Source organism: Hemitrygon akajei, chromosome 8, assembly GCF_048418815.1.
Source record: "Hemitrygon akajei chromosome 8, sHemAka1.3, whole genome shotgun sequence".
In the NCBI taxonomy this organism is placed as follows: Eukaryota; Metazoa; Chordata; class Chondrichthyes; order Myliobatiformes; family Dasyatidae; genus Hemitrygon; species Hemitrygon akajei.
In genome coordinates, this window is record NC_133131.1 from 136,868,532 (window position 1) to 136,893,155 (window position 24,624).

Sequence of the window (24,624 nt, forward strand, 5' to 3'; positions counted from 1 at the left end):
CCTAATGTTCTGCTTTCCAAATAGTTTCTGAACAAATTCTTGCTTCATGGAAAGTATAGGGTGGGATGGAGGGAGGAGCAAGAATGGAAAGAAAGCAAAAGAAGATGGATGGGGCTGGGGTTAAGGGGGATGGCAACATTGTGAAAGGGTCAACATATCAGTATCAGAGGAAGAGAAAAGAGATAGATGTTGATTGTTCTTATCAAAGCAGCAATAAAACTGTTCAAGCTGATTGGCCAAGGTAGGGCAGGGGGAGATTAGAGAGCACTTCTGTTTGAAGTTGGTAAGAGTTTGCAGGAAACTCCAGGCTGTTTGGCTATTGCTATTGAAGTCTAACCAATGCTTGTAAGTAGATTTTGCTGCTGTCAGGGCTTTATTAAACTGCTGTTTTGCAGAGCTTTATTCCTTTCTGTTTCCAGTCCAGTGGGCAGAACTGGGAGTCCTCAACTCCATGGTGAACTGCGGCTTGTCATTGTTATACCTCACAATGATCTTTTTAGGAAGACACGCATCTTCACAGCTGTTGCATAAAAGGCAAAGCCTGGGCTCCTCACATTTGTTGCACAACATGTGCTATCGATCTTACAGCTTGGCTCAGAGGTACTCGGAAGTCAATGCCATTCACTGTCCCGATGATATGGCGAGAGCAGAAGGATCATGGAACAGACTGCTACTTTTGTCTGACCACTGTGTCTGGTTTCTCTGCTAAAAACAAGGAATCCATTGAATACCCCAATCTCCCTTCAGCCATGAGACCTGTACTGCATTGCAACAGTCTTCCAGTACCAAAGCCACTAGAGACATGGAGCCTAGAGGAGGCAGACGAAGATGCCATGATGCACAAGTCAGGAATGGACATGACAATGATACTGATACAGATTTTGAACCATCTGTATTGAGTGAGCCTCATCTGATAACTCAATCAGAGTTAAATGACCTTGTCAGAGACACAGGTTTTGTCAAAGGCAAAAGCAGAACCATTGAGTTCAAAACTGCAAGGATGGAATCTGCTGACTCCAGACACAAAAACTCCCATGCAGGATTTCAATATTTGAGAAAGATATTTCCCAGAATAACTGATGCCAAGATTAAGGAAGACTTTTTGTTGGTTAAAAAAGATCAAGTAGATCATCAACGAAGAACTTCTAGTGAGACCGGAGAAAATCGCAGGGAAGGCACTCAAGGATGTCGTTGAAAAATTTTCTTGGCAACTACAGAGCACCTAACTACATGTAGCTGATTGACAACATGCTTAGGCATACGAAACCATGAAGTACAACATGTCGCTAAAGATTCATTTTCTGCATTCCCATTTAGAATCATCTTGACAAGCATGGTAGAAGTTTTCACAGGAGATTGTGGTCATGGAGAGTTGGGATCAGAGCAACCGGAATCCATCAATGCTGGTTGATCATTGTTGGACACTTAAGCAAGAAGCCTTGGACATTAATTACAAATGAAAATCATTAACAAAACATATTTAGCTTAGATTAACTAGGGCAAGACATCACCACTATGCAATTAAATGCATTGTATTCAATAAAAGTTGTTTTTTCTTGTTTCTCCAAAATCCTAATGATACAAGTAGTCTGAAATTATAATTGTGTTCAGCTTCAAGCTGTCTAGCATAACCAATTTTTTTTGAGGAAGCAACACTTTCAAAAAAAAAAAATGCTGGCCAACATTATTTCATGTGGTCACTGCTTTCTGAGAAGTGGTTAATGATTAATATGAACCACATCATACTCTGGTATATTTCCTGAAACTCTAACCCTGTGTTGGAACTTCCTGGTCACCTTTTGATGACTCTCAAATAAATAGTTAAAGTGAATTCATAGAGAATGACATAAGATACTGACATAACAAATGAGGACACCGAAGTGACTCCAACAGAATAGGGTAGAAACAGTTTCCACAGCAACTAGCCATATACACTCAAGTGCTGCATTCAAATTGTGCACTGAAATGGACCCAATGTTCTTAAATCCAGCTTCAGTTTATCAGTCCAGTTATCAATAAGCCTTTGTTCTTCCTGCTCATCAACTTTCGTGCTGAAAAAGGTGAAGGTATTGGGTTGTCCTTGACTGTCATCATGCCGTGCCGGAGGACCGACTGCATTGAGAAACCCCTCTGTCAGTGTTTCAAGAAGCTTGGATATCTTGTGGGTAAAAGTCCCTGGTGGTTCCTCACAATTCCTCTACTTGTTTCTGCGGGACTGGGTGCAGGTTTTTATTTTTTACCGGTACGTGAAGCCAATGATTTGGAAGAGCAATTTACACCTATCGATGGGCCAGCAAAGTCCGAGAGAGAGTTTATTAAGCAACATTTTCCAACCAATGATTCTGAATTGTTCTTTGAACAAAGGCTGTACACAGAGGGAACGTTTGTTTCTTTTACTGCTGTATCAAAAGGTAACAACATCCTTACCATAAATGCATTTAAAGAGATTATATCACTTGATGAAAAGGTGAAACAGCTGAATATTTCTGACAATTACCATGCCATATGGAACTATTCTTCTCTCTGTGTACGGAGATCAGACTCTTGCATTTCAAATGCAATTTTGAAGTTGATAGAACACAATCCTACTTTGGTGGAGAGCACTGAGTTTACTTATCCAAGAATGAAAGAAGTATTTATTGGCTCAGCTGTTGGAGGTGTAAAATTGAAACCAAAAAGCAATATCATAGAAACAGCAAAAGCAATTCAAATTGACTATTATTTACAAGAAGATAATGAAGACATTAAAATAAAAAGTTTGCTGTGGCTCAAAAACTTTCTTTCCATCTTTCCAAACGAACTGATGCACCTGAAGGATATTAAGGTCAGGTTTTAATGTTCATCTGTATTTTCATATATCTGTCTCATGAATTGAAACTAATAAGGGAGTGATGGAGTAAATGCTTGCAATTTATCTTGGAGTGTGAAAGGAGCAAAATAATTGTCCGTGGATGCTGCTTAATTGTGATATCCACTCAGTGGCCACTTCATTAGGTACCTCCTGTACATGATAAAGTGATCATTGAGTCTGTTCATAGTCTTCTGCTACTGTACCCACCCTCTAAAAAGTTTGATGTGCAGTGTACTCACAGGTGCCCTTCTGCACACCACTGTTGTAACAAATGGTTATTCATGTTACTGCTGCATTCCTGTCATTTTGCAGCTGCCACATGATTGACTGATTAGATATTTGCATTAGTGAGCAGGCATACAGTTGTTCCTAATAAAATGACTACGGAGTGTATATAATTGTGAACATGTCCACTTAAGAGTCAAACCTTTTTACATGTTAGAAAACAGGCAGCAGGAAGAGATATTGGGGGGAGGAGATGTTGGGGGGAAGAGAGAGAGGATAAGGGGGGAAGAGAGGGGGGAAGAGGGGGGAAACAAGGGGGAGAAAAGAGAGAGAGAGAGAGAGAGAGAGAGAGAGAGAGAGAGAGAGAGAGAGAGAGAGAGAGAGAGAGAGAGAGAGAGAGAGAGAGAGAGAGGATCTAGGCAAGTGAAATTTGCTGTCATTTGTAACACCTATATAGCACTAGTCTTAAAGTGTGTTACTAATCATCACACTCTTTAGAGTAGTGGTCACCAACCTTTTTAAGCCCAAGATCCCCTACCTCGGCCTTAGTTCAAGGCAAGATCGACCCCAAAGCAATTAGTTACACGCATGCGCACCAGGGCAGAAAATACCGGAAGTAAATCCCCGCAACCCGGAAGTAGAAATAATGTATGAACACCAGGGGTGCCCACCCTTTTATGCACTGCGGACCAGTTTAATATTGACAATATTCTTGTGGACCACTGACGGGGAGAGGGGTGGTGTTAAACATGACCAGAATACAGCGATACTCGAAGCAGGTTCCTTATGTCCAGTTTTCACGGCTCTCGGCACTTAGCTTCTGTCCTGCGCTGCTCACATTTTTTCCACTCACAAAACTCAACGCATTTGTCTTTAAGTGCGGGGTGCTTGGACTCAAGGTACCAAAGCAGTTTTGAGGGCTTCATTGCCTCGGACAGCCTCCTGGCCCGCCCGCCGCCAGACACCTTGGCCAGATGCGGTTGGTCGTGGGTGGGGTGAGAGGACAAGGTCAGGGCTGGTGGTCCCCGTACCGGGGGGCAGCGGTCGCAGTCCATAGAGCGACCGAGCGAGCGAGGAGTGTGACAGGGAGCGGCCCACCCCCGGTGAGCCTGAATTAGGCCGTCTGCAAATATTTTAGCACCAGGTTCCCCATGAACATTCGGTGTGCTAAACAGGTTTAGAGGCAGCGCTCCAGGCCAGTAGCGACGGCGCTTGACAGGGAATGAGGAAAGGTGCAGCTGACTCATATTGTTTCCTTGCGGCCCGGTGGTTGGGGACCAGCGCGTGGCGGGGGAGCTACACGCATCCACACTGGGCAGAAAGAACGGAACTGAACTAACTCTGAATTACACAGTAGGGATTTTGGACACTGGTCTCTGCCGATATTGTCATGTTATAGCTGCTGCATGTTATAGCTTCAATAGATCTTTTATTGCTATTGACTCTCCTCTAGAGGTTTGACCTTGAGGGTTTCAAGTTAGTAGGGTAAAGATACTCACTACTAATTCCACTCTTAACAGTTCATGTCTTCAGCTTATAATTGACGCTGCGTTTCTCTCCTTGTCTGCCCTGAGTCGAGCCCACAACCCCCATAGCATTTTTTTCAAATTCTTCTTTTTAAATCGGTACACCTTGTCTTCATCTCTTCGCAGGTAGAATTTTCTAACATTACAATTTTGGGTTTAATTAACCTGATTTACACATTACAATCAGCAATATGCAAAACAACAGTATTTGCAAAGCACGAAGTCCTGGGTTGGTTCTAAAGGAGACCATGAAGGGAGATCATGGTGGAGGGATCAGTGGGGAGGGATTTGAAAGCAAATACATTTTAAAATGAAGGATTTTGGTGTTCTCCAGCTGTCATCCTACACCACCAGAAGATTGCATAAAAGATTTAACAATTTAAGTAACAGATCATAGAATCATAGAGCACAGAAACAGTTCCTTCAGTCCATCATGAGTGAATCTTTAGTAATCCCTAGATCTTAATAATTTTAGTGCTGTTGTGTATTTAATATGTAAATATATGGTTTGATTAAGCATTCTTTGTTATTTAATAAAGCATTGTGGATTATATGTAAAAGTAAGTAAATGACATACGTTATTACGCCACCACATTATACGTGCGCATATCACTTAAAGTAAAAACAAAGTTAGATTCGCCTTCTGGCCTGTACATGTTTTTCTTTTAAATTACTTTCGTGTTTTAGAGTTACAAAACATAACAGTGGCAATGAATTATTTTTGAAATAAACCCGAGATGACCACCTACCTGTTGAGGTAGGTGACGTTTGAATTTTTAAAAAGCACCATGAGAAATGGTTGAATAAAAAAAGCTATGTAGTATATTTCTTTTTCTTTGCAAGGAGAGATAGTCGATCAAGTTAAAAACTGGTCAGAAAACAGATGAATTCACGGGTTCATAAATAATGAATAGTGATCATAATCATAACTTTTATAAAAAGCAGAAATGACTGGCCTCATTGGAAGGACTGATGCATTCAATTGCAGAAAATATAACTGGAATATGTATATGGAACAAATCATGCAATATTTTGAAGCAAATGAATTAGCCAATGAGAAGTGAGTGCCAGTTTTGTTGAGTGTAACTGGTGGAAAAGCATAGTTTATTTTGAAGTTCAAATGCTCCAAACTAACCAGCAAAAATTAGTTTTGCCAATATCATGAAAGTAATGCAGCAACATTTCGAACCAAAACCATTGTTGATTGCAGAACACTTTTGGTTTCAGAAGCAGAAGCAAAAGTGAGGGGAGTCCATTTCAGCATACATGGCTGAATTGAAGAAGTTGTCAGTTCTTTAATGAGCTTAAAGATGTACTGAGAGATTGTTTAGTTTGTGAAATCTTCTTGAAAGCATTCAAAAGCAGCTCCTGACTGAAGCACAACTTACATTTAAAAAAGCACTTGAAATAGCTGTATCAATGGAAATGGCAGACAGAGACACAATTAAGTTGCAGTCAGGAATGAAAGTGAGTGTGAGCAAAATTGCAATGTTTGAATAGCAACCGGCTTGGCAAAACAAATTGTGTTACCAGTGTGGCAAGGGGGTCACATAAACCAGACCAATACAGGTTTAAGATGAAACTTGAAGAAAATGCAACAAAGTAGGACACATACAAAGAGAATGTTGGGCAGACAAAAGTAAATGGACTGCACAATGTTGTGGTGGGCTTTACCTGTGTGTGATGCCGTATCCACTACTTTTTGTAGGATTTTCTGTTCAAAGGCATTGGGAAACCAGACTGTAATGCAGCCAGTCAATATATTCTCTACCCAACACCTATAGATTTTTGACAAAGTTTTAGATATCATGCCGAATCTCAGCAAACTCTGACGGAAGTAGAGATGTGCTGTGCTTTCTTCACAATTGCACTTAGATGCTGGGCTCAGAACAGGTCCTTCAAAATAATAACGCTGAAGAGTTTATTGTTGTTGACCCTCTCCACCTCCGATCCTCCGAAGAGGACTGGCTCATGGATCTCTGCTTTCCTTCTCCTGAAGTCAATAATCAGTTCCTTGGAATTGTTGACAATGAGTAAAAGATCTGGCACCACTCAGCCAGATTTTCAGTCTCCTTCCTGTACGCGGATTCATCACCACCTTTGATTCAGTTTACAACAGCGGTGTCTTCAGCAAACTTGAATATGGCATTGGAGCTGTGCTTAGCCTTACAGTCATAAGTGTAAAGTCAGTAGAGCAGAGGGCTGAGCACACAGACTTGTGTTGCAGCTGTGTTGATGGAGATCATGGAGGAGATGTTGTTGCCAATCCAAAGTGTTTGGGGTCTGCAAGTGAGGAAATGCAGGATCCAAGTGCACAAGGAGGCACTGGGGCCAAAGTCTTGGAGTTTATTGATTAGTTTCGAACAGATGATGGTAGTGAATACTGAGCTGTAGTCAGTAAAGAGCATCTTGATGTGTGCATCTTTGCTGTCCAGATGTTCCAGGGTTGAGGAGAGTGACAATGAGATGGCACCTGTGGTGGACCTGTTGCTCTGGTAAGCAAATTGGAGCTGATTTAAATCAGTTTTCATGGCAGGAGTTGATCTGTTTCATCACTAACCTCTTAAAACACTTCATCACTGTGGATGTAAGTGCTACAGGTTGAGGCAGGTCAGCAAGTTCTTCTCAGGTACCGGTATAATTAACGCCTACTTGAAGCAGGTGGGCACCTCAGACTGCCGAAGCGAGAGCTTAAAAATCTCAGTAAACACTCCAGCCAGTTAATTAGCAAATGTCTTTAGTACTTGTTCAGATACCCTGTCTGGGCTAGATGTTTTTCATGGGTTCACCTTCCTGAAGCGTCCCCGCGCATTGGCTTCAGAGACTGAAATCATTGGGTCATCGGGATATGTGGGAGTTCATAATGGTTCCTCCATGCTTTGCCCAGCTGGATGAATGAAAAGGTCAAAAAAGAAAGGAGTCAGTGGAGATACAAAATCAGAGGACTTTTTCAGATGATGTTATAGATGAGGAAACCAAGAGAGAGATCAGATCATAAAGGGAGCAATAGAAGGATTAATAGGAGCATACTCCAGTGAACTAAATACACCTTGCTCAAGATCATGATACACATCCTCCAAAGAAAAAAAATTAGAAGAAGGAGGAGAATGATTTAAGTACTGCGGAAATGGAAGAGGATAAATGAGACCTCATTTCTTGATCAATTAGCAAATTCACAGATGCAAGTAACTAGAAGAAGAAAAAGGAAGGTGAGAAAAATAAAGCAAAGAGATTGAAAAGAAGAATTAGAAAGAAAGAATGTGAGTGAGAAAAGGAGAAGAGAGGTGTCAAGAGCTGTTAGAACTAGTTCGTGCAGAGTTAACTTCTAAAACCACCATGGAGGAAACCACAAGTTTCCTTACCCTTTTTAAAAATTAAACATGGACTGTGCTTCTTTCTCACAGATGCCCTCTTTTTACTTGGGATAAACTCTTGCTAGCATGATAGACCAGCTATTTGAACATATGCTACTGTTTCTTTACCAACTTATCTTTTAGCTTGTTTTCCCAGAACATCTTAGACAACTCCTCTCTCATACCATTAAAATTGCTCTATTTAAATTCATCTGCATAATTTATCCTCTTTTTTTCATTAAGTGTTCTGTCCCCTTCCCCTCACAGACGTCTTACAGTCCAGAAGGACCTCACGCATTTTCAATACTCCATATCAAGCTGGACTTCCTCTTCCTATCTCTTATCCCTTACTAGAACATGTTTACTTTTAAAATGCTCCCATTTCCTGAATAAATGGAGAGTCTGCAATTTCCTTATTAACTCTCTTGGAGTACCCAAGTTTTTACCATTTAGATAGCTCCAAAGTTGATGATTTTACAATTTTCCAGAATATTAAAATGTATTGGTTACAATATGGCCAATTTCTTAACCATGAAAATCTTTAGAATATCGGGAGATGAGTAACTTATTGAAGATTCTCCAATCTCTAATCTTTCCTTATCACCTCTATTCATCTCATAGTTCCTGTTGAGTATCCAATCATTGGTGATATGCAGGAATTTCTGAGGAGTTCCAAATGGAATTTAAGCGTTTTAGAAATATTTGGTATTTTTTTCTGGACATAACCAAAGAAATAATAACTCAAGTTCAAAGTAAATTCATTATCAAAGTTTGTTACCATTACTAATGTAACGCTCTGTACGGTTTCACTACTAAGATAATGGTTTCTCTTTAGCAGCAGTGTTTAGGTTATGACTAGAGATTAACAGGGGCTTTGGAATGTGCGCCATCCAATGAGAGGAGTGTTGTTTCTTTCTTGTGTGTCTGAAAAGAGGTATATGGGGTTTTTTGTTGGTGAGAGATGAAGAGAGAAGACATGAGAGGAATGAGCTGGTAGACCGCAGAATGGAGTTGATTTGGAGTGAGGGTCTAGGAGTCGATGATGCTTGGGGGAGGTTGATGGGGAACTAATGGATGGAAAACCGTGAGCTCCAATGTGCACATTAGACTGTTTCATTAAGATAGGCTTTTTCTTTTTATCTTCTTTACTAACCCTATAGCCAACTTAAGAATTATAAAGCTCAAACACGAGGAAATCTGCAGATGCTGGAAATTCAAACAACGCACACAAAATGCTGGTGGAACACTCTTACTATCTTTCCTTTCAGTTAGTCCTGATGAAGGGTCTCGGCCCGAAACATTGACAGTGCTTCTCCTTATAGATGCTGCCTGACCTGCTGTGTTTCACCAGCATTTTGTGTGAATTATAAAGCTCAATTGTTTAATTGCATATGGTGTACCGTCTGATCTTTCATGGTACAGTACTGAATTGTAACAGGGGAACACATTACGCAGCACCCACACAAATGAGCCTTCACCAGTTTGGTGGGGGCAGCGACTGTCTTCCCCTTGACTGATGCTGCCCACTGAACCTGGGGGTTACACTAACTTGAGATTCATTTACTTGCAGGCATTTACAATGCAATAGAATTTTATGATAAACAAAGACTGACAAACACCCTCTGTGAAAATGAAGGCAATCTGTGCAAATAAAAATAATACTGAGAACGTGAGTTGTCAAGAATCCTTCAAAGTGAGACTTCAGGTCTCAGAATCAGTTTAGAACAGTGGTGAGTGAATTTACACACGAGATCAGGAGCTTGATGGTTGGAGGGTAATAACTGTTCCTGACCCTGGTGGTATAGGGCCTAAGGCTTCTGCACTTTCTGCCCGATGGTAGTAATGAGAAGAGGGCATAGTCTGGGTACTGATGGAAGCCGCTTTCTCGTGACAGCTCTCCATGTAAACATTCTCAATGGTGGCGAAAACTCTGCCTGAGATAGAGTGGGCTGCATGCATTACCTACCCCAATGAGTTAGTGGCACTACGTGCCTTATCCCAACAAACAGCGTTTGTCAAAGTCTGCTCTGTTTTATCTGCACTGCATGGTAGCGTAACACATATATTGGAAACTAACACTGAATTCTCTTCACCAGCTATTGAATAATGAGTAAACTGAAAAGACATTGGGTGTTATTCTTGAGCATTGATTTTGTGCAGTTGGATAACAAAAGTTAAGATGAAGACATCAAAAGATAGTCAGTTTTCGAAGTGAGTGTCAACACATTTGTCTTTTGATACTCCGTTCACATCCAAGTTTTCCATTGGATGCAAATTATTCTAAAATTACAGATTTTATAAATAATTATTATCGTGATGAATTGGAAAATCTTTGTCTTTTTGTTGAAATTTGATTGAGAGTAATTCTGAAGAATTTTACATAATTATATATACTTTGATCCCTGGATTATAGGTGTCTTATTTCACGTCAGTATCAAGACAAGATGAATTTGAAGGAAATACTGAACGAATTGTTCCTTTCTTTTCGATTACCTATTTTCTTTCAATTTTCTTTTCCATCACATCTTGCATGAGGTAAAATACATTATTGTCAAATTTAGTTACATTGAATACATTATATAAAACATATGATGCCTTATAAAGGACTACCGAATTTATTTTCAGGTTTGATTGTGTAAGGAACAAAGTCTGGGTTGCTGCTCTGGGAGTTGTGTCAGCTGGACTTGCCGTACTATCAGGATTTGGATTGCTGCTGTTTTGTGGGATGAAATTTGCCATCAATACGGCCAATGCACCATTTCTCATTCTAGGTAAGTTGCATTTACTTCAGTAATAAAGGCATGATTAAATTTAAACAAATGTCCTCCCTCATTTTCTTTCTAGAACCAATGACAAAAACATTCAAAATAAAGTATATTCACTCCTTTCCTGACTCAACCTCTGAACTGAGCTCTCATCACAAATGATCCTAAAGCCATGATAGTCCCCCATTTTGGCACTCACACTCTCCTGTTTACATTCTCGTCCTTATTCACTGTGAATCCAACAACCTGGCCAATCTTATTATGGACATTCATAGAATGTTAAGGTACAACTTATGACACAGTCCTATATTCATGAAATTAACACATTTTCTTGAAAAGACAGACAAATGACTGATTCTCATTGTTGCCAAAGCTGAAGTCCGGTATGGAGCTTCTTGTACTTGTGAGCACTCCATGATGATCTTCTCTTCTCTACCTGCACAGGATATGGGCATTGTTGATATGGCCAGCATTTTATGGCTACTTCCAACCTCCTTGAGGTGCAGGAGGTGGAGTGAGTTTTGTTGAACCACTTCCACACTCTGCCATGTTAGCTGTATCCACGTTCTGTGCAGGTAAAGAAGATAAGGCGAACATGAAGCAGTCACAAGCAACACTGTTTCAACAGCGAAGAGCAGGAGCCAGGCTTGCTAGTACAGTGCAATACAGTGATTGCCTATTAAAGTAATGCTGAAGAGTAGTCCTGGAAACAGGAAGAAAGTACCCAATGGACACTTGGTGGCCCACTGTCTGCATTTATTGACAATATTTTCATTGCCACATGTACTGAGATACAGTGTTTGCATGGTATTCAGTCAGTTAATTCCATATATCGCGGCTGTAACTCTTAGGATCATAGGGTTCAGATATAAAAGCATAACAAGTATAATAAATGTCATAAATAGATCTGTTGAAGCCACCTTGCAAAGAGTCTCAAGGTTCCAGCTCCATCTTGGAGTTCTCCTAGCTTCTTTTAAACCTTTCTAATGTATTGGAAATAGTTCACAACAAATATTATATGCTGTTTAACTGACAATGTCAGACCCTATTCACTTCACCTTGTGGTTATTCACTGGCAATGAGTGTCAAATTCTTCATACTTTCACATCTCCAGGTATCGGTGTGGACGACATGTTTGTTATGCTTTCAGGCTGGCAAAAGACAAAAGTTGAAGATAAAGTTGAAAAACGTTTGGCAGACACGTATGCTGAAGCAGCTGTTTCCATCACAATCACCACATTGACTGATGTTTTAGCCTTTTATATTGGCATCATGACACCTTTTCGATCTGTGCAATCATTTTGTGTTTACACTGGTACAACAGTTCTGTTCTGCTTTATTTATAACATTACATTTTTTGGAGCTGTTCTTGCACTGAATGGGAGAAGGGAAGCCAGTAACAGGCACTGGCTGACATTCAGAAAGGTTGACAAAGATCCTAAACCAGGAGGATCTACACTGACCACCATGTGTTGTGTAGGTGGGGCTTATGATCCGAAAACAGGTACCGAATCAGAGCATCCAATCTACTACTTCATGAAGGAATATTACGGTCCATTCCTCACCAATGGATGGACCAAGGCAGCTGTGGTTTTCCTGTATTTAGGATATTTAGCTGCCAGTATTTATGGCTGTTTGCAGATCAAGGAAGGAATTGATCTCAGAAATCTGGCCTTTGATGATTCATACGTGATTCCGTTCTATGATGCACAAAGAGATTTTTTCTCAGAGTACGGACCACGAGTCATGGTCACTGTCACTGAATCTGTAGATTATTGGAATCCCACTGTGCGGAGTGATATTGAAACCTGTATGGAGAGATTTGAAAACCTCTCATATGTAGATCGGGAACTGTCAGAGTCCTGGCTTCGTATCTACGTTAATGAAAGTAACAGTATAGATATAAACAAGCAAGATATATTAATGACAAACTTAGCAACATTCCTTCAGTATGCCCCTGCATTCAGACAAGATATTGACATTTCAGAAAATGAACTGAGCATTAATGCTTCACGTTTTTTCATTCAAACCATGAATGTCAATAGCTCAGTTGCTGAGAAAAACATACTGACTGAATTAAGAGATCTGGCAAAGAAATGTAGAATTCCCTTGCTGGTATATCACTCTGCATTTATCTATTTTGATCAATATCTTGTTATAGTAACCAACACAATACAGAATGTAGTTGTGGCTGCTCTTGCGATGCTTCTTATTGCTTTATTGTTAATACCTAATCCGGTCTGTTCTCTGTGGGTCACACTTGCAACGGCATCGGTTTTAGTGGGTGTAACTGGGTTCATGGCTTTTTGGGATGTCAATTTAGATTCCATATCGATGATTAATCTGGTCATCTGCATCGGCTTTTCAGTGGATTTTTCAGCTCACATTTCCTATGCATTTGTTTCAAGTGGCAAAAGCAGTTACAATGAACGAGCTATCGATGCATTGTATGCTCTTGGGTATCCCATTATCCAGGGAGCAGTTTCAACCATTCTGGGTGTGGTTGTGCTGGCTGCTGCAGAAAGTTACATCTTCAGGACATTTTTTAAGATCATGTTTCTTGTCATATCTTTTGGGGCAGTTCATGGTCTTGTATTCCTGCCTGTGTTTCTAACTTTCTGTGGACTCAATAAAAAGACAAACAGTGTAATAGAAGAAAAGGAAACAAATCAACAGGAAAGATTTTCACCAAACAAAGGTCAGTCACATTTTGGAAGAACAGACAATGTGGTAAATTGGCAGAAAAACCACATGTATTGCAACGCAGCATATGAAAGTCCAAAACCTGGCAACTTTAATCTAAAAGGCAAACGTATGGGAATGCCTGATCCAGATTGTCCATAATACTGTGGATACACAAAGGGGTGGCAGCTGCTGGATTCTGGAGCAACAAACAGTCTGCCTTTCCCCTCTCCCCTGATGGTTCCCATTATTACCTTCCTTATATCAGACTCCACCATTGGTAGCCTATGTATTCCTGCTATCATCCCCTAGGATCTGTCTCCAACCTCACCCTCCCCACCCTCCTCCTGGCTCAATCTTCCTCCTTTTCTTTGTCTGGTTCCATCTATCATGTCTCCGAACTCTACCGCTCCCTCGCTCCTACCTCATTAGATCTGTTTGTCATCCTCCCTCCCTCAGTCCACCAATCACTTCTGGCCTCCATGTCAATGTAAAGTGAAGATGCTTTTTTTTAGAAAAATGTGGTTATTGATTATTTTCAATTACTTTCATTTTTATTCATACTTAATCATCACTAAATCATTGAATAATTGATAGAATGATATTTATTACTATTTGCAAATGCAAAGAATTTTATTAGTAACCAAGTGAACTGAACCATTATATGGAAAAATTCATTCAATGCATTGAATATTTACATAAAGTATTACGTGCTTATGTTAGGATTTTTATAGCATACTTATAAGTTAAAATTCATGATATTCACTAGTGCTATGCAGTGTATTCTTTTCTTGTCTAAGCTTAATTCGGTTTTATGATATCACCTCATTAAATGAGCCTAATGCAACAGTTGTAAAGTGGGTGATTGTATTGCATTAAATGTTGTCCAACGTAATCCACCCCTGAGGACCACTTTTTCTCTTGTTGATTACTTTCCAATAAATTCACATCTGTGCCTCAACTGACTAAAATTTCTTCAATATCTCAGTGTTGTGTTTTCAAAAGTTGTTTCCAGTGTGTAAAAGAGCTTGGCCTGAGCTGATTTGTCAATTAACCACCTGACTATTCGGTTTCCCAATGCTCTGTCCAAGGGTGTTCTGAAAATACACAGTTCAATTAAATTATTCATACTCATGATATGATTTCTAATTGCTTCCTATGTCATTTGTCTCTGTGTGTTAAATTTATTTTACTCAGAGCCACAGCATGAAACAGGCCCTTCTGGCCCCATGAGCTGCACCTGCCTAATCGCAGGACAATTTACAATGACCAATTCACCTTCTAACCGGTATGTCTTTGGAATGTGGGAGGAAACCGGAGCACCCTGAGGAAACCCACACATTTCACGGGGAGGACCTATAAGCTCCTTTCAGACAGGTGTTGGAATTGAACTCTGAATTTGATGCCCTGAACTGTAAAAGTGTCACCCTAAATATGTTAGATATCTGGGTTGAAGGGAGCTATCAAGTTTGCTACAATTTAATCAAATGGGATCTTTCCCATTCACTGATTGGGTTATACAATTCTGTCACATATTGTCTTTAAAATCTTCTTTTATTTCTGCAGCCAGGGACTTTCAGATACCCTGTGCTCATCAGCATTGCAGTGTATAGGGGTTCGAAAATGCCCCTGAGCAGAAGATCACTTTCAATTTTATAACCGTGATAAACAGAATTGTTACTGTAACTGTATGTCCCTCATTTGTTTTCACTAAGTTAATTTATGAAATAGACTTAGAAACAAAATTCCATCAAATTTTCTTCAATTTAGCAAAGGATTCCCACTCACAATTTTTATTTGTAAAACTGGGTTTCCGTAGTTTCTCTGGTCAGTGGATGAGGTGGGAAAGAGTTTTCTTGCTTCTCTTGCAGTTGGGAGACCATCCAGCAGACCAGTCTTCTCCCTTGCTCCCTGAAAATTCAGGTAAATGCATGAACAACCCATAGCAAAATATTATGCAGGCTCCTGTAAAACAGTGGATGAAGCATAGCACATCGTTACTGAAGGAGCATTAGGGATAGAAATGCTGAAGCAATGATTTTCATGGTGTTTGATTCCATTCCAATTTCTACACTACTTGAATAAGTGCTTTCTCACTGGTTATCTCGGTCCTGCAGTTTTGAGTAAAAGCTTTCTGATTTGTTAATTCCTACTGTAAATTTGAATGGACTTTTCCCTATCTCTATGGGTAAATATAGCTAAACACTGTTCATCTTTTTAGTCTTCTTTAATCTTAGTTTTCTCTTCACTAGTAGACACCAATCACTGTAATCATTTAAAACCAGGTGACAATTGAGAACAGTTGTAGGTTAATGCTGCCCTGATAGAAGTACAACACTTTTCATGACTGCTTAAGATAATTATGTCTCAATGCTCAGAAGAATCTAGTCCTTGACTAACTTTCTATAAATATCAGTGAGATTTCCCAATTTTTGAATAAAACAGCTCCCAACCAGCACTGCCATGAAATTTTGCTTTGTCCAAGCTTATAAACAAAAATAATTCATTGTCTAAAAGCCATCCTGCGTATGTGAAATTAGACTTAAATAAATACTTCTGCTGCTATCTCTGGGCTAATGAATTGTGCCGGCAAACAAGGTGAGGGAGGAGCAGCAGTTTCCATCACATCCATGACAACGACAATGGGTGGCTCACTATTGTAGTGGTCACCATGAATGCCCTCTTCTCATTGCCACCATCAAGTGGGAGGTACAGGAGCCCGAGGACACACTCAACATTTCAGGAACAGTTTCTCTCCCTCCACCATCAGATTTCTGAATGGACAAGAAATCCATGAACACTACCTCACTATTATTCCCCCTCTTTTAGCACTACAATTTAATTTATTTTAAAAAATATATATGTAACCCCCTGGGTCGCCTCAGGCTCGCTCAGCTCGTTCTCATCTAGGGGGAGCAGCCTTCGGCCCCGCCAAACTGGGTAATCAGCTGGTGTGGATGCTGTGTGATGTCCCCACCTCGCCCAAAAACAGTCAGTACACCATATGTGATTAAATGAGTACAATTTATAAAGGTTACTATAACTAAGTGATTAATAATGATACAGTATATATGAAGGAAAAGAAAATAAAGAAAAGGCACCAACTTATCAAAGTCCAAACCACTTCGTGCACAACCGTTGGAGCTCAATTACTGAAGTCTTCTGGCCACCATTCGATCCCCTCCGAACTCGTCGACTCGCAGCTCAGGACCGCCCGAAGTGGTCAACCAAGCACATCTATCTTCTTCTCCTCTCCTCGGGGTACCTCCTGGCCTTGGACCCCCGCTTGGGGTCCGTTCCTCGCCCAGTTTACAGCATCGCGTCCTCTCTCTCTCACCCCCTCGTGCCGATCTCCCCAAAAGCTCGCCAACAATAGCTTACAGACTCAGAAGAAAGAAAAATATTAATCCCAATTGGTTTACAAAGGTATACAATTTTCGTTATCAGTAAATTTGAACCCAAACAAGCTTCCAGCACTCTCTCGCAACAAAGAAGCATTCCTACTTTTAACAAAACAAAGAAGCCATTTTGATTAATATACACAGTAACAAAGAAAAAGAAGAAACCCCCTTTACACTCTCCCCCCACCAAATAAAAGTCATGTCCTCATGACTATTAAATAACTCGCCACCTTTTCTGCCAACACACCCTAACCCAAGCACACACAGTGACATCTCCTCCCCACACAGTAAACACAGTTCCTCAGGCGCTACATAGGCCAACTATCTGGGAGTTCCCTAACCCTTCTGAAACCTCCATACCCCTTCACCTAAACCCTTCAGGCTAGGACACAACTGGGGATACCTCGGGCCCACTACCAACTCCTCTCTCAACCTCTCACTAATGCCCCCACTGCACACAGCTAATCCTCCCCACTACGCCTGACTCAGTGGGAGAAGGGCCAAAGGTCTCTTCCTCAATCGAGGGAAAGTCAGCAAAAGGCAGCATGTACCATACATCCAGCACATCATCCTTTGAATCCGTATTCTTCCTCATTTCTGCGATCGGTAGCTGCTGCTTGATCTTCTCCAAACGGAAACACGTGGCCTGCACTGCTCCTGCAGTCTCTGCAGCCTCCTGCAATTGAGATATCAGCTTCTTCTCTGGCCCCTGCAACTCTCGCCACAGGCTCAGCAGTTCTGACTCACGCATCCCGGCCATCTCAATCAGGGACGCAGTTACTCCAACAGCTTCTTCCACCCCGACCTGAAAAGCAGCAGTTAAAGATTGGTCAGCCTTCAGTTCAGTATTCACTGCACTTCTCTCCAGCTTTTTCTTCCTCATGACTTCTTCCAGATCAACTTTCAGGTTTTGCACTTCATTTGAACTGTTGATGGTCATCTTCAGGTTCCCTTCAAGCTTCCGCTTCCCTCTTCCGAGATTTGTCCGCAATTTCTTCACCTCCGCAAACTCCCCTCTCCAGGCTCTCAGTTTGCTGTTGCCCTCAGTCAGACAACTTTCTTCATTCTCTCCAACTTGTAAGTCTTCCCACTGGTTCCAGATCACTCTCTCCAATCTCTCAGTCTTCATTTCAAACTTGATTCTGCAGAGACAGTCACTCACGAGCTGCGACTTTCGCCAGCCCTGGCACGTGTCCAGAAAACACTTTAACTCTGTAGTTCTCAACCGATCCTGCAACAACCTCACTTCATATTCTCCCGAGGCAAATCCAAATACCAGGAGGTCATCCACATACACCAAAACTCCAAACACCTCCACATCCCCTATGGTCTTCCACATGCCCCGCGAGAAGGTTGCAAGGGCTCCGGATATGCCCTGTGTCATCTTTTCGGACCGGAAGACTCCTAGAGAACTTATAACGGCCGTCTTCTCCTTGTCGGTCTCACTCATTGGGATCTGACAACATCCACTCCTCAGATCCAGCACCTTAAACCACTTCGCACCACTCAGATAGGCCATTGCCTCTTCGGCCCTCAGGGCCATATTCTGGTCACTGACAGTGCTCCTCTTCAGCGCAATATAATCCACACACACGCTGCCTACGTCTTCCACAGCTGTAGGGGCCAGTCACCGCAACCTCTCTCCCTAATACATTGTCACACACATCTTGGTATTGATTTTTTTGCCAATTACCTAAACTCTGGATAATTTTCAATAGTTATTAGATTTAGGAATGGGGAGGGAATCCAGAACATCTGGGGAAAGAGGGGGAGTTTGCAAACTTCATGATGAAGTGAGATCAGGATCAAACCTGGAGCCCGGGAGCACGGGGGCAACAGTGTCAACCAATTGTGCCACCATGCTACCCTGAGGAAACCAGCAAGGTCTGTCTCAAGTTGCCTGTTTGATGCAAACTCTGTCACCCTGGACAACAACACTCCACCTGTCCCACCACCCATACACACACACTCACTCACACACTCACACTCAAGCCCTCCGAATGAGGCAGTACCGTCTCTGACTGATAACTGGAATGGGGAATTTCTGGTTGGAACTAAACTGCAGGTGACAACTGCAGAAGAAGGAACAGAAGGAGATGGACAAAAGTAAAGAGAGCAAAGGAAAGAAAAGAAAGAAATAGGAGAGGGAAAGGGAATGAGTGTGAGTGAAGACAAGGGAGAGAGAGAGGATGTAGCATAGGAGTGAAGATGGAAGGACAGAGGGCAGAGGAAAGGGAAAGGAAAGATGAATCGGTTAAGAACAGTCTCATCTGAACAGGATCTTCCTTCCCTTTCCTCCATCACCCAATTTAAATGATAAATGGGCTGCTCCTCAGGCATCATAATGGGTGCCCTTTTCTAAATAACATTCCTAATCTGTTCCCCATGTTATACAATGGTCAAACGCAACCTGGGTCCCGAGCTGAGAAACTCCTTGCTACTGTTTGTCCTGGGGATAGGCAAGTGCCCTCGCTGAATCAGTACAAGCCCCAACCATGATAACAGTCTCAGCCATGACACCAAATTCTACTCACTGATTGGTCAGAAGTGTTAGCAAATCCTATTCCAGATGTTCCAGAACACTCTTTAAAAAACAACAAAGATTACAATGGGATAGCTACAAATTCCTTTTCCTTTCACAGGGGCTGTTGATGCTCAGTAGGTTTAGTGCAAGTGGCACTGGAATATCAGACTGATTTTTCATGAACCCAGCAGAGTGTGAATGTCTACGAACCACATTGACCTACCAGGCAGGCTCGACAACATACTTCGGGAGATCCTCACCACTCTCTAGAAACTCTCCAACTCCGGTAGGCAGGATCTGAGTTTGGAAGGAGTGGCTGCCAGTTCTGGGCATGTTCAATCTGGAGATTCCTTCAATACTTGTGAAGGATTGCCGCACCTACTGACTCCTGAGTGGTAAGACGGTAATCATGAAGTACGCTGAGGATTCCTGGTACAATGCTCCTTGGCCTTCAAGATACAGTTATCCACGTTCCCTTTGGAATGCAGTAAGGTAGCTGATATCATCCGGTTTCTTACTGGAAGAGCCCTTGCCTGGGCCACTGCACTCTGGGACAAGGATTCATCCATCTGTGCCAGTGCGGACCTCTTTACAAAGGTTTTGAGGAGGGTGGTCTATACCCCACAAGAGGATATGGGTCTATGATAAAGCTCCTTAACTTGCACCAGTCTGTGCCAATTAATCCAGAGAATTTTGTACCTTGGCTGCAGAGAGTGGTTGGAATGTGGAAGAACAAACTGCTCCATTCCATGAGGGATTGAGTGATGAGCTAAAGGAAGCTCTATTTGCCTGAGAGAGTCTTATTGACCTGGTGATTTGACTCGATAACCGATCAACAGAAAAGAGAAGGGATAGACGAAGGGAATTATCCTGAAGAGAGTCTTATGTCAGACTAGACTCCATCTTCTCCTATTCTCTGGGCCAGGACTCCTCCTTGACCACGCCAATCCAAGCCTCCAAGGAGTCTCTGCAAATAGGCTGGATTAGGATCTTTCAAGCCGAAGGAGAGCGAGGTGCTGCATTTACTGTGGAGAGGCTGGACATTATTGGATATCTTGTCCCAAGCTGCCAGGAATCTCCCAGAATCATCCAATGCCAGGAGGGCAATGATGCTTGCTACCTTTGTTCCCAGTTCAGCTCCTTTTGTTGTAGTGTTCCCCATGTTTCTTTCAAGGGGAGATTAAAAACATTCCCTGGAAGCTTTTATTGACTCCAGGAAGCAGCAAACACTTTGGACCTCAGACTGGACAAAAGATTGAAAGTCCCCTTTTCCCGTCTCAACCAGAGGCTCGTTGCTATGGCTTGCAATGGGGATCTTTGGTTCTGGCCAGATTGACCAGCAAACATCCCTGCTCAAGATAAGCCAGCATGTGGAATCAATTTATCTCCATCTCGCTCACTCCCCAAAAATGACACTCATTCTGGGTCACCGCTGGTTATCTGATCACTTTCTGAGATAACTTCAGACACAATTTTTGATATACTTCCTGAATCACCTGTTGAACCTTCCTCCTCTAACCCAGTACACCTGATTTCCTAGAGTACTTCCAGAATATTCAGACCTGCTGGAGGTCTGCAGCAATAAAAGGTGCTCACCGGGACTACAACTGTACCATTAATCTGCTACTGGGTACCTGTCCTCCTCGAGCACACCTCTGCTCTCTATTGGACGCAGAGAGAAAATCCACAGAGGACTACGTCTAGGAATCTCTGAAGTTTGGGGCTTATTCAGCTGTGTATATCTCCTGCTGGGGCCGGTTTTTCTCTGTCACCAAGAAGAATGGTGGACTAAGACAATAGGGGATTAAATAAGATCACTGTTAAAAATGTTATCCTCTCCCTTTCATGATACGGGCTTTGAGATTTTCCAGGGAGTTACAATATTTACCAAATTGGACCCCTGTTGCATACACCACATCATCCTCATTCATGAGGGAAACAAATGGAAGATGTCATTCAACACGCCTACTGGCTGCTACGAATACCAGGTCATGCCTTTTGGATGGATAAATGCTTGAGTGATATTTCAAGCCTCTATCAATGACATGCTCTGGCAGATGCTGCACCACTAATTCCTTGTTTACCTCAATGAAAATTTTCTCCTGGTCCACTCAAGAACACGTCCAGCATGTCTGGCAGGTTCTACAATGGATTTTGAAGAATCAACTATTTACCAAGTTTGAGAAGATCAAATTCCACGTATCTACAGTCTCCATCTTTGGGTTTATTATATCTAATAGCAACCTACAAATAAACCCCAATAAGACCCAAGCTGTTTAGATTTGGATTGAAATCTCCTCCATGAAACAACTCCAGCGGTTTCTAGGTTTTTCCAATTTTTACAGGCGGTACATCCGTAATTTCAGTTCAGTGGTGGTGCCGCTCACCAGGTTCACCAAGAACTCTACCGTACCCTTCTGCCAGACCCCAGAGGCCGAGGCAGCTTTTGTGGCATTAAAACAAAGGTCTATGTCTGGACATATCCTAGTTCTACCAGACCTGAACTTGCCGTTTGTAGCGGAGGTTGACATATTAGACATGGGAGTAGGTTTCATCTTGTCCCAATGACCTGGATGCTGGGTGATGTGTCCACTGTTACAAATCAGTACCACAAAATAACAAACAGTATACAATATGTGATTAAACAATTGAGCTTTATAATTCTTAATTTGAACATATGGCTAGAAAAGAAAACAAAAAAAGATAAGGGCCCATTCTCATGAAACAGTCTAATATGCAAATATTGGAACTCACTGATAAGGCCAGTCATCCACCATCGAACTCCTCTGATCATCACTGACCTTTGGACCCTCACTCCAAGTCCACTCTTTCCAAGGTCTACCAACTCTCTCCATTCGCAACCTCTCTCCTCATCTCTCTCTGGCAAAAGAACTGCAAATTCCCGGCTCCCAGGCACACAACAAAGAACAACATCCCACTCATTGGCTAGTATGCCCCATTATCTCTAGTCATAACCCAAACATTGCTGCTACAGAGAAACCATTACCTCAGCAGTGGAACATTACAGAGAAGCCATTACATTAGCTGTGAAACCTTACAGCATGTTACATTCTCCCTCTACCAAATTTAGTCATGTCCTCATGATGTTGAGATAATTTGTCAACCCTTCCTGCAAAACACAAAGTCCAATCCAGGTGCACAAGACAGTGATGTAGCTCCCTAAAACAGTAAGGGTCACTCTCTGCTCCCCTGGTGCTATGTAGGCCATCCTATCCGGTGCTCTCCTAATTCTCTGAGACCTCCGCACCTCCCACCTCAAACTTGGCCCCATAGGGGTAATCACTCAGCTTATCCACCACTGCCCATTTCAACACCAGAAATTCCAACTTTTGCATGGGATAGTTTATCTTTTGACAGACTCCGGCTGACAAATGCAATGGCCTCAACCTGGTGCCCTGATCCTTGATTCAGGATGTCCCTTAAAGAGAAGCCACTAAATTCGCAGTGAAACCTTACAGCAAGTTACAGAGGCAAACTATGACATGGGAATCTTTGGCTGTTAAACTGGCACTGGAGGATTAGAGGCACTGGTTGGAGAAGTCAAACATCCATTTATGGTATGGACTGACCTCAAAAACTTAGCCTTCATCCAGGAGGCTGAATTCTAGGCAAGCACATTGCTCCCTGTACTTTTATAGGTTCAACTTCCTCATTACTTACTGTACAGAAGTAAAGAATCAAAATCCAGATTCCCTCTCTGGAGTGTTCAAAACAGCTATTATAGAAGAGAACCCATCATCTATAATTTCCAATGCTAGAGTGATGCCCATCCACAGAAAGTGGATGATAGTGTGTCGAGCCCAAGAGCACCATGGGGTAGACCGGGGCAATAGTCTTCCTGAATGTATCTTTGTTCCCAAACCTGTTCGTTCAGAGGTGCTCCACTGTGGACACATTTCAAACCTGGCTGGGCATCCAGGGATGGCTCACAGCATAGAGTTCCCTCAAGAGATGTTACTGGAGGACAGGCAAGATGAAAAATGTCCAGGAATATGTCTTAGTGTGTGATGTCTGTGCACGAAATAAAGAACCCCGAGCACAGCCTCAAGGTCTGCTTCAGCCTCTCCACATTCCTACTTGTTCATGGTCCCACATTTCTTCGGACTTTGTCAGGTGGTCTTTTTTTTAACAAAACACAATTTGACACAAATGACAAAAGTTTATGTAAACAGAAATAAATCAATGGTAGCGTGCACCAGACATGATAGAAAGGACAGGCAGGAGATGAGGCATAATCACAGCCAGTGGAATAATGAGTTACAGGGCAATAGAGGTGTGGTGCAGTTAAAACAGAAAGCAACAGATAGTGGACTGAAAGTGTTGTATTTGAATGCACGCAGCATAAGAAATAAAATGGACAATCTTGAAATTCAGCTACACAATGGAAGAAGGACACTATCATGGCTGTGAAGTGAAGCTAGACACAAACTAAAAGCAAGAGAGAGTACATACAAGGAAGTCAAAGCAAGTAGGAATATAGAGGATTTGGAAGCTTTTAAAATTTCCGGAAGGAAACTAAGAAGGTTATTAGGAAGGAAAAGATGAATTATGAGAGGAAGCTGGCGACTAATATCAAAGAAGATACTAAAAGCTATTTTAAGTATATAAAGGGTAAAAGAGAGTCGTGGGTAGATATAGGACCAACAGAAAATGACTCTGGAAATATTGGAAAGTGTCAGGGTCTGGTCCTGAATCCGCATTCCGGGTTTTGATCCGGTCTGAGGGCTCCAGACTCTGGGTCCTGCAGTTGTCCCTCCGGTCACCCGTGATCTAGTTAGGACCCTCCTGGCTTAAGGAGGCACACCTGTAACTCACTGAGCTGCAGGTGTTTATAAGGGGCCTTGGGACTGGGACTAGGTGGGTGGTCGTTTTGTTCTGTTTCCCGTTTCTCGTTTCTCCACTGGCTCTAAACTCTTCTCTGCATTCTGTTATCCTGCTTGGGCTCAGATCTACTCTTCATCATGCTTCTCTGCCCCGTACCAGTACTGCCAGGTTGGTCCGCTCCCCCACCTTTCTTCCCATGCGCTGGTCCTGCTTCTCTGCTCGTTTGTTTTGTTAGTGCGGTCGCGCTGTCTGCTGGTTGTTCCCGATTTTCCCGTTATCGTGACTGTTGTGTTGGTCACCCTGGACCTATGCCCATTCCTATCCCTTGCCTCCGTCGGGCAGGCCCGGCTGGTCTTCCGCTGCCCAGCAAGGGTTCTGCCCCGTCCTTCTCTTCCGCCCAAACCCTGGGATTGTGCCCCGCACCCGCCTAGGGGTCCGTGTCATGCCCAGGC

General features: G+C 42.2%; 1 protein-coding gene across 1 annotated transcript; it reads left to right on the forward strand.

Moving 5' to 3' along the window:
- The first annotated feature begins 1,875 nt into the window (after positions 1-1,875).
- On the forward strand, positions 1,876-14,539 carry LOC140732292 (patched domain-containing protein 3-like). Its single transcript, XM_073054712.1, has 4 exons — positions 1,876-2,824; positions 10,369-10,490; positions 10,581-10,726; positions 11,835-14,539. The coding sequence occupies exons 1-4, from the start codon at positions 2,093-2,095 to the stop codon at positions 13,562-13,564; spliced, it is 2,730 nt and encodes a 909-aa protein (XP_072910813.1). The 5' UTR covers positions 1,876-2,092; the 3' UTR covers positions 13,565-14,539.
- The last annotated feature ends 10,085 nt before the right edge of the window (positions 14,540-24,624 follow it).